Below are 11,231 nucleotides of genomic sequence, written 5' to 3' on the forward strand. Positions count from 1 at the left end.
GTTGCATACTGTACTGTACTGTACTACCTGTTACTGTTACGTTTAAGGAATCAGTTAGTGTCAGTTAGTTAGCTAGGTAGAAAGTAGGTTAGCTATTATGTTCGGTTTAGAAACGATTGTGCATAATCTCCGGGTGCATTGCAAAGACATTTCACTGCATATTTGTATGAACGTATGTATATGTATGCGACAAATAAACCCCTTGAATCTTGAAATGGTCAGTATCACTTGATGCTGACCCATAAAGTGGGCCTAAAGCAGTCCTTCTCAAATAGTGGGGCGCGCCCCCCTGGGGTGGCTCGGAGCGATGCTGGTGGGGGCGCGTGTGACCCCGGGGAACATGCTTTTTTTTGCGTCAGGGAGTAGGGTTTATTTGCCCCGAACAAGAGCACACAGCACAGAGCGGGAGATATGAAGTGCAGATAACAAACCCTTAAGAGACACCATGTAAAAATATTTAACAGGGATGAAAAGAAAGGCGGAGAGAGACGGAGATAATGAGACAAACATAAGTCTCCCGAAAGCTAAGACGAGGAAATATGACGAAGTGGATGTAGCGCTTGGCTTCACTGTGACTCACTGTGGGAGACAAGGAAAGACCGTTTACTGTGTCTAAAGAAGTTGGCAGCGGACAGCATGAAGCCAAATAAATTAAGGCATCACTTAAAGACATTACACCCCAGTCACGCTGATAAGCCGCTTGAGTTTTTTCAGCGAAAACATGCCGAATATTGCCAACAATCGTCCGGCTTTGTGAATGCTACTTCAGTCAACCAACGAGCACTGTTAGCGTCATATAAGGTGGCGTACCAAATTGCTCAGTGCAAAAAACCCCACTCCATAGCAGAGGAGCTGATACCCCCTGCAGCATTAGACATGGTCTCTGTCATGCTGGACGACGCAAGTGCTGCAAAAATAAAAACTATCCCTCTGTCCAATGACACTGTCGCCAGACGTATAAATGACATTAGTAACAATCTTAAAGAACAGCTGGTGGATCAACTCAAAGACAGACGTTTTGCCTTACAATTTGATGAAGCAACTGACAGCAACAAAGACCGTTTGTTTATCGCTTATGTACGTTTTGACATGACAAACTCCCCGTGTGAGGATCTACTTCTTTTGTAAATATGTCAGAGATAGAGCCACAGCTGAAGAGCTTTTCAAAATGCTGGACCGCTTCCTGACTGAGAACGGGCTAAAGTGGGAGAACTGCTTTGGTGTTTGCAGTGATGGTGCACAGACCGTGGCAGGGATGAGAAAAGGACTTGGGGGCGCTCATCAAGAAGGCCTCACCTATTGCTGAGTGGACACGCTGTGTTATACACAGAGAAGCACTGGCATCAAGGCCCCTTTCCTCTGAATGAAGTGAAGTTATGACTGACATTGGAGGTGTAGTCAATTTTATAAAGACCAGACCGCCGAAAACAAGAGTCTTCTCTGCGATCTGTGAGGAGATGGGAGCTGAACATCAAGCTGTGCTGTTTCACGGTGAAGCAAGGCGGCTGTCACCAGGAACAGTCTTGTCCCGGGTTTTTGAGCTCAGAGAGCAGATAAGAATGTTTTTGGAGCAGGAGCACAAGTATGACCTCGCAGAAAGATTTAGTGATGAGAACTTCCTGGCAAAACTGGCCTACCTGAGTGACATATTTGGAACGCTAAATGAGCAAAATCTACAGCTTCGAGGGAAAGATAAACACCTCCCTCAGGTCACAGACAAGATCAGCTCTTTCACTCGAAAGCTTGCGATGTGGGGCAGGCGACTTGATGAAGGAAATACTGATTCAGTCGAGAACCCGCATGAATTTGTTGACACTACTGACTCTGATGCCACCTCAGTGATTCCATATATTAAGGAGCATATTTCACCACTGATGGGGTTCTTTGAAAAGTACTTCCCTGAAAACAGTTCCCAATATGACTGGGTGAGAGATCCTTTCAATGCACCAGCTCCAACTGCTCTCAGCTCTGCAGAGGAGGGCCAGTTCACTGATATGACGTCTGACTCCACATTGAGACTGAGGTTCACATCACAGACGCTGAGTGAATTCTGGCTGGAGTGTAGAGAGGCGGTATCCACTCTTAGGGCAGAGGGCCATGGGCATTCTTCTTCCTTCTGCAACATCTTATTTTTGTGAGTCTGGCTTCTCTGCTGTTGCTGCACTGAAGACCGAGTACAGGTCCCAGCTAAACATTGAGCAGGAGCTGAGAGTTGCAGTATCATGCTTCCAACCCCGCTTCGAAAAGCTGCGCACTGCAAAACGTGCTCATTGTAGCCATTAATCCTGACTTCCTCATTTTGATTAAAAAAAAAAAAAAATCAGCACAAATTGTTTTATTCATTTTTGTTTTATAGGTCAAAGTGTTTTATATATTGTGCTCCTGAGTTAATTTTGCCGATCAATTTGAATTTATTATTATTTATTGATTATATTTAATTTCATTTTTCAGTATCAAATGGTCAAAAAATGTTTACAGTTTAAATAAGGATTGAAATTTTTTTTTTTTTAATTTCAGGCAAATTAATGCACTTTAAGTCTTTTCTGTTACAGACTAAAAAACAACGTTAATAAAGTTATTCTTTGTTGTAGGTTGATCTATATTTCTTTCTTTTTTTGTTTTCTTTAATGTTAATAAGGATACAATGTTATGCAGAGGTGTACTTAGCACAATTTCATAGACAAAGGATACTATTTACGGTCGCGGCGGAGAGTTGTTTACTTCTTCCTGGGGGGGGGCCTAACAGAAAATAACTGAGAAGCTCTGGCCTAAAGTGAGCCAGTCTGCGTAGATACCACTGTTCTAGTGCGACTACGTGTCTTTTCTGCAAGAGGAGCAAAGTGGTGAAGGTCATGGTTGATCTGAAAGTCATTGAAAAAAATGTGCTGCCAAAAAAACACACATACACATTGAAGGTCTTGCAGGTGCACGTTTTGTCCACAGGGTGGCGCTGGTTAATTTCGCACATTTTTACATTTTTATTCAAACTGTAAGTATCCAAAGTTTGTTAGGTAGTTCGTTTTCTCTTTCATGCAGCAGCATAATAGTATTAATAACAATAATAATAATAATAATAATAATAATAATAATAATAATAATAGATGCAGGCAGCAATACACAGGGTCTAGTTTAGTGACGTTAGATAAGTTTTCTGAGTTTCTAAGGAACTCTCTCCAACTGTGTCGGACCAGTTCGTGTCACATGTTTTGTAAAACGCAGAACGAGTTACAGTTTTCCGACTTTCCTTTAAACGCAGCACGGGCTCAAGTTGTCTGTCTGGGTGTCGCGCTCGCAAGTGACAGGAGGGGAATGACTTCCGAAAGGCGAAGCTTGGATTTGTTTAACTTCGGAGGATGTCGTCTCAAAGCGGCCCGCTCCTGAAACAAATGAAATTAGGATCGTTTTTCACTAATTTCTGCTCCAAATGTCGATCGATATTGATCAACCTCGAACAACAAGACGTCTGAAACGTCCCGGTTCTAAGGAGACTTCAATAACCATGTATGTGCGTTATGCCATTGTAGATAGCCAGCCAGCCAGCCAGCCAGCCAGCCAGCCAGATAGATAGATAGATAGATAGATAGATAGATAGATAGATAGATAGATAGATAGATAGATAGATAGATAGATAGATGATAATAATAATAATAATAATAATAATAATGATAATAATAATAATAATAATAATAATAATAACTTATTTGAAACATTCTCCCATTTTTAAAGATCCTTTGCAAGTGCACCTCGCCTCCCTCCCCAGGGCCACATGAAGAGTGCCAACATCATGTTAAGCAACGCAAGTGGAGACAAGCGCCGATTCCTCGGAGATGAGGTTCATTAATTTCTAACACTAGGTCTTTGTTGGGGACGGGTGTGACATCTCATGTGGGGAGACTAGTGGCTGAATGGGTGTAGGGTCATAAATAAAACAAAGCACAAGACAGAAGGAAACATTTAAAACTCCAAGGAGGTAAACACGTGACCACGGGGCTCTCGCTAGATGGGAATAATCATTGTTCCTTCATTTTGGCTTTATGATCTGTATCACAGAGGCGAGCCGAGTCTTTGTGTTCAGGCTTTAGTGTACAGACCCGTCCCGTGGCTATGGCTCAGCTCTGGCTCGGGGTCTGCATGAGCGTGACTCTCTGTCTCAAGGCGTCCCTCGGGCTTCCGCCCCAGCACCGCGGCTGGCTGCGGCTGTGGGAGGAAGGTGAGGCCTGCGGGGAGTGCCGTCTGCACCTGTGCCCCCCGGCTCCCGGCGCCTGCCCCGCGGGGCTGACGAGCGACCGCTGCGGATGCTGCGAGCAGTGCGCCAACGTGGAGGGGCAGCGGTGCGACCCCGACGGGGCCCAGACGTTCTACGGCTCTTGCGGAGCGGCTCTCGTCTGCCTGAGGAGAACCGCGAGGCAGGGCCGCGACAACATGGCCGACCCGGAGCCCGTGTGCGTGTGCCGGGACGAGGGCCCCGTGTGTGGCTCCGATGGCTGGACCTATGCCAACCTGTGCCAGCTGAGAGAGGCCGCCAGCCGTGATGGGACCACCCTGGAGGCCAGCGGAATGGGACCCTGTCATTCTGGTAACTACCAAACTTTTATTTGACCATTTTATCAGCACACCGCTGCAGAAAATAAACTATTCATTACATAAGGTTCCTTCCTCAACCCACCACAGCTCCGCGCGTTCTCCGAGCCCCCAAAGACCTCGTCGGTTACGTGGGCAGCGGCGCCGTGTTGGGCTGCGAGGTCACCGCCTCCCCCCTCCCAAACACACACTGGAGGAAGAGAGGGGCAGACCACTTCCTGCCCGGAGACCACCCACACGTTTCTGTCCAGGTTTGAGGACATGTGCTAAAACCTCAACAAAGACAGGCTTATTTTTCGATTGAAATTTGAATTGAGGCTACTCTACAGATTTTGAGGTGAGGCTATAAACTTTGTTGAGATTGCTGGTAAAATTAAGTTGCTGTATATTGACGTACAATATAAGAAATTAAGGCAAAATAAAATGATTCTGAGTGTGTATATATTGGCTAAACAAAGGCTCACAATTCTGTCCATTTACAACCTGGATCTCATTTCCCCATCTTTTCCTTTCTGACCAAAATCAAATCAAAAAATGTCAGCATAGCTTGCAGGCCTTAGGACCCAAGAGGAAATATGCAGTGTAGACGTCTCATCCAAACTAATAAAAAACAGCTTCAGACAGTTTTAGAAATGACATTGGTGTTCTGGGTGATTTCGTGTTTTCGTGCCTCATTTCGTTGAGCCGTAGGTTTTGGTCGCGTCCTCGCCAACTGATATCACCTCAGACCCGCTCCTGTCTCCCAGGTCCGAGGGGGTCCTCAGCGCTACAGCGTCTCCACGTGGCTGCAGATAGAGGCTCTCCAGCTCTCGGACGCGGGGGTCTACTCCTGCATCTCCCTCAATGCCTTGGGGGAAACCTGGGCCTCTGCACGGCTCACGGTGCTAATTACAAAGGGGCAGGGTGAGTGTCCCGGAAGGGGACTCTGTCACTGTTCGTTTTGGGTGTTTTATGTGTAAACTGTCTTTATAACAAACGATAACAGGCATTCATTTTTGTTTGTTCGTCTATCAGGGGCGGAGAAGCGCTTTGGGGAGGAAGAGGAGCTGCACGTTGTTAGAACGGAAGAAGGCGGTGAAGATGGAGAGACAGGGTCTGGGGATTTTCTGGGATGAACAGATGAGAAGGAGGTATATAACTAGGGGCGGAAAGGAACATTCTAGGGACGTGCTGATTGTGAGCCAACATCAATATTTTGGGGTGATAATTATGACCAATACCTTTTTTCAGTGTTACCTTATTGTTTACTTGAATGTGTATTTGTGACAGAATAAAGAATTCTGCTTACATCTGTGTTGGAGATTTGTTTTGAATATTTTTAGAAAACTGAGGAATCACTTACACTCTTTTTCATGTCGAAGAGCCTCAATTTGATCAGCATCAGGCCATGGAACCCATTTGAGATTTAAAGATTTGAAGATTTTGTCTCTGGAATCCCAATCTGAAAAGACTTTTATTGTGAGACATGATTTAGCCCAAATCACTAGACCTGTCTATAATATAGTTAAGGAGATAACAGTGAAACTATGATAAAAAAAAGTCATTACTATACCTTCTCTAAATAATGCTGAAGGTTAACTATTCCATAATTTTGGCTGGCGGCCCCCCGGAACCTCTTGAAGAACTGCATAGAGAAGCGCTGTCTTACGGTATAGGGGTACACATCTTGAACATCGTAATAATTGATAACACAGGCAGGCGCCAGATCCTGATGATCAGGCCACGGGAGAAGTTCAGCTCATTATCATTTTGCTCTCATTTTCAAATTGACGTACAGATTATTTGCTCTGAAAACCAAGCCGCTCTATCGGCTCTCAGCAGTCCATCCGAAATGCAAATACTAAAGAGGCAGTGAATGAAACCGTGGAGGACAGGATAGTCTCTCCATCCCTCCACCTGAGTGCCAGTTAATCCCCCCCTCATCCCCAAACTCCTCCGGGCCGGATGGAGGGGCTTCTTGTGAAGGGCAGGTTACAGTGACTCCATTAGCCGATGCAGATTGGAGATTAGGGACCCTCTCCTCTGCTCTCCAGCTCTCCATTTTTATGTGTCTTTAATTCCAACTCTATTTCTCAATGTCATACACTTTATGACACTTTTCCATTACAAAATGAAGATTAAAAAAAAAGAATAATCCCTCCTGTGTGGAGCCAGAATGAATGATGTCATGGGGGCACATGTCCCGTGTGGAGGCTTCCCTTCCTCCGCTAATTACCTTGTACAAACTACAATCTGATATGGCGGATATGAGGCCCAAACACAATTATTGTGGGCTAACAAAGAGATATTGAGACTCAGAGGAGGGCGGAGAGACTGCCAGGGTGATACAATGGCAGGCACATGCACACGCATGCACACATAGACGCAGACACACACACACACGCGCGCACACATAAACACGCAGACACACGCACAACCACTTGTACTTCCCCTCCATTCCCTCAGATAGGCTAATGTTATTACTGTGTAATTATCGTCATTAGTGCCAGCAGCTGGAAGAGCCCATTGCTTGCTGTCCAAACTCCACCCAATCATGTCTTCTCATCTCTCCCTCATATCCCTTAGATCCCATTTGGACAATTTGTGTTTGTCCTTTTTTAAACTCTACTCTGCATGGCCACGTGTAATGTTTCACATGAGGAATTTACTGATGGGGGTCTGGTCGGGCCTAATTATACCTGCAGCAGAAAAAAACAAAATGATTATGGTCTGCAGGCTGTCACACTGCAAGGTCAGGGAAAGAACAGCGCTTGAGGGAAATTGTACCGACGAGAATACAAATAAGTGCCAAATAGCCATTGAATAGTTGGTCATTAATCCAACTTTCCACTTGTGTTTGAATTGGATTTGAAACACTAGAGGGCAGTGTTTCATCGAAAGATGCTAGATCAATGGCGAGCCAATGATTTGGTTTTCTTGGCTGTTCCACTTGTTTAAACCTCTTTTAACATCCATCCAACTACTAGTGATGAGACTGCACAGGATAGAGAATATAAGAGTTCATACAGTATGATACAGCTTTTGGCAATTTGGTTAATTTATGTGCCAGCCCACTTGGAAGACAATGTGTCCATCCCCACACACTGCAGTAAATATGATATTAAATCGTGAAAAAGCATCTCGCTGGTTTTTCAGATTGTCTTTTGCTTTATTGCCAGGGTGCGGTGCGGACAGTAGACCTGCACGCCACTGAGCTCCGCATCAGGCGCTAAATGTCATGCATAGCCTGCTTTTATTGGCTGACGTGGCCCCGGCTGCCCTGCTTCTCCCTTCCCGGAAGCCGTTGTTAAAGAGGTGGTTGTTAATGCTGGAGACCAGATGGACCGTATCTCTGTCAGGTCAGACCTGGGGTGTTTACCTCGCACCGGGCTGTGGATAACAGGTGAGCCCGGCGCAGGGTGTCGACCAATCAGAGCTTGGCAGATGTTTGGACTTTGCCTGTAAAACCTCTTCTTGGCATTTAGAGCTGATTGAAGTCCTGTAATTCAAGAACATGGGTGGGTTTGATAATGGCATTGTGTCAGGATGTGATGTGCTGACCGTTACTTCTCACAGTTTATGTGTTATGATATTCAGAAGCACGAGATGTACAAACACAAAGCCATGCGAGTACAACCCCTACCTCACCCTCTTTCCTTAAGCCTACTTCACACCGAATGCGTATCCGCATCCGACAGCCGGATCCTCACCTCCTAGTGACTGCTGGATGAACCGCTCACTTCATCCTCTCTTGCACCTAGGTTTTGCATCACAAAAATATATTTTTTTCAACAGCAAGTAGTTTGAATGAGATGAATGAGATTTCCATGAATGAGAGTTTAAAAATCCCCTTTATAAAGTGTTTATAAATTGCGAAAAAAAACACCCCAAAAAGGTAATGTTAATAACGTAATTAATGTTGAAATGTGTAACTTAGTTGCTTGGTTTTAAGCCCAGTTGCTATAAAAAACTTGACTGACGCCACTTCCGTTGTACTGTGGCACCAAAACTTGCCACATGAGTTAAAATTCATCCGATAAAAATTCATCCCGGAGCCTTGATCGGACACGGAAATTCCACACACCGGAATCTGACCCTCCATAGTAATGAGTGGACTTCCAGTTTGTTCTTATCGTTTGTCGTGTTCAAGCGTGAAGTAGGCTTTAAGTCTCATGTTGTATAAATCACAATGACATATTATATTATTCTAATATTACATATTACATATTAAACTGCATATTTCAGATGGCACCATGTCTCTGGATATGGAGTTCAAAGATATCATTCCAGAGATTTTCTCACAGATGTGAACTTTGTGTGATAAAATGTTGCCAGCACCGGGTGCGGAAACACTGAACACTCCTTTCTCCTTTCTAATGCGGGCCTCTGCTGAATTACTGCAATTTGGTATCATGGCAACGGCGGTGGTGAGGATGTTCTAGGGATGTCCAGAAAGGGGAGATTTTCAAAAGCTTTGAATCAATCTGCCTTAATGGACTAGCGTGTCCGGCATGCTCGTATGGTTCAGTGTTCAGTGTATGGATTCGTTCGGTGGGAGCACCTGTCCCTGCTCTGTCAACAGCAGATCGGGTTTCCAGCCTCCATCTTACCTGGACCATTGCACAAGGTCTCACTGGCACGTAGTCTACATATCACTAAACTAGAAGCGTGTAAGTATGTACGTAAGTCCAAATATTTGACGGTGCTCACTCCTTTAGGCAAATTAAATTTGCGATTGTCTTTGACACGGCGGTCCCTACCATCCCTTTCAAAATCATATTTCCATCAACATTCCGGTATAAACTCTGTTTTCTGACTCCTCCAAACCGAGAGATCCTAATGAGGCCCCTTAGGCTGATTATGGTGCTAAGCTGCCAGAGCATCCCAGTGAACCAAGGCTGCTGTCCGGCTTAACAACCTTCCAACGATGTGTTTTATCAGATACCAGACGCCAACGGGGGAGGCGGCTTGATCCAAGAAAGGGGGGAAAAAACTGTCTCTGAGCTTTCCTCATTAGAAATGAGATTTAAAGATTATCCTTATTCTGTTACCAAAACAACATGTTCCTTTGGCTCTCCAGACAGATATTATGCATTATGCATGCCTGTCCGTCTGGGATGATTGGTGGTTCAGTGTTTGGAAGACCTCGGTACGAGGGAAGCGGAACAGCTGACGGGACATCAAGCGTGTCATTTTTCAAAGTAGAATAATATTCATATTAGCTTTATTCAGAACCACAGACCAAGGCACCTGCTAATTTCAGAGCATTCAAGCATCCATCGAGCGCTCATGTTGAACCGTGAACCGGGATCATCTCATCAGGATCAAGACTGAACAGGCCTTCGCTAACTCTACCTTTAAGAACTTTCAGGCTGCTGACATTATTCGTTTCCTTCTGTCAGATGGCAAAAGCAAGGCATCCCCACTTTTTTAGTCGATATCGGGTACGTTTGTGTGCAAAAGTAGCCCTGTTGCCCGATGCTCATATGAATGTCTCCCTGCTGCTCTGTATTCAGTGTCATCTACTATCGCCTTGATGATAAAACGATTAGATCGCCATCGTTCAGAGAGGCACAAAGCCTGAGGGGTGATGGATGGGCTGAGTGATACACTCTGGACAGTTGCTTTAGGGGCTTTGTTGCGCAACTCTGACACCTTTTTTCCTGCACTCGAAGTTACCCCCCCTCCCCATCAAGCCCCCAGATCCACCCCAGTTAGCCCCACCAGCTGCCTCGTGGCTTGGCCTTTGCTTGCCATGTGCTGGGAGTCAAAGGGGTCCCCCCTATCAGTCATCAGGATGGAAGCCAACCTTCCCCTGCCCAACACACTAAATCACAATCAATCGTTGGGCAGACAGAGATGGATTGAGTGAATCCCTGACCCTGTACCTTTCTGGAAGACCCCAGGCTTTCTAAGGGCTGCTGTCACTTAGGAATAATAGAGGTGATTCCGGGTGGACTGAATGGGTCAAGTCCGGTCCTCCTGGAAGGAAGTTATCATAAGGCAATAGAGGAAATTTTTTATTTTGTATTTTGGGGAAAAGTGACGGACTGCAGAACACGATTCGCTGTGCTGAAGACAAAGAGAGGTTATGTTTCATGTTAAGTAAGTGAGTGAAATATGCAAAACAATAAGATTGTAAACATCAGTCAGTCTCTGAGCTGAGTAAAATTATAGTTATAGACAGTTTTTATATATATTCATAATCATGCTTTGCTGCTATCTGCTATTCCTGCAATGGACACAATAAAGCTGCCTCAGTTTCCCCACTCTGCCTCCTTTCCCCTGTGGAACCTTTTCAAATATTTCTGGAAGCTTTTTGCCTCCCATCATCATGTATATTTGAAGAGAGGCTATTTAGAGCTCAATGATTTACTTCAGCACGGACCAAGTGATTGCATCATTCACATGTGAATTGACAGCAAATGCCATTGTTCAGACATGAAATGAGCCTCTGTGATGCCATAACACTATGATTGTGGGTGAAGGATCTTATTATGTATGCCCTCACAAGGGCTCCGGGAGGATCATTCACATGTAGATTCGTGCTTTGGAAGTACAGCGGCTATACAATTTCCATTTAGATAAGGTGCATGGACAAATAAAGAACGGACGGCCGACAAGACATTGCGTTCTTCATTTGATTAACTAATCATAGTCTTTGTAATTCC

General features: G+C 44.9%; 1 protein-coding gene across 1 annotated transcript; it reads left to right on the forward strand.

Annotated features, from left to right (window-relative positions):
* Positions 1-4,104: 4,104 nt before the first annotated feature.
* On the forward strand, positions 4,105-5,696 carry LOC307238895 (kazal-type serine protease inhibitor domain-containing protein 1-like; the record flags this gene model as incomplete). Its single annotated transcript, XM_080012049.1, has 4 exons — positions 4,105-4,576; positions 4,672-4,832; positions 5,328-5,484; positions 5,596-5,696. 4 exons carry the CDS (start codon positions 4,105-4,107, stop codon positions 5,694-5,696), a joined length of 891 nt encoding a protein of 296 aa, XP_079868175.1.
* Positions 5,697-11,231: the final 5,535 nt, after the last annotated feature.

The sequence above is a fragment of the Zeus faber genome, assembly GCF_960531495.2.
Source record: "Zeus faber genome assembly, chromosome: 13".
NCBI classification, from domain to species: domain Eukaryota; kingdom Metazoa; phylum Chordata; class Actinopteri; order Zeiformes; family Zeidae; genus Zeus; species Zeus faber.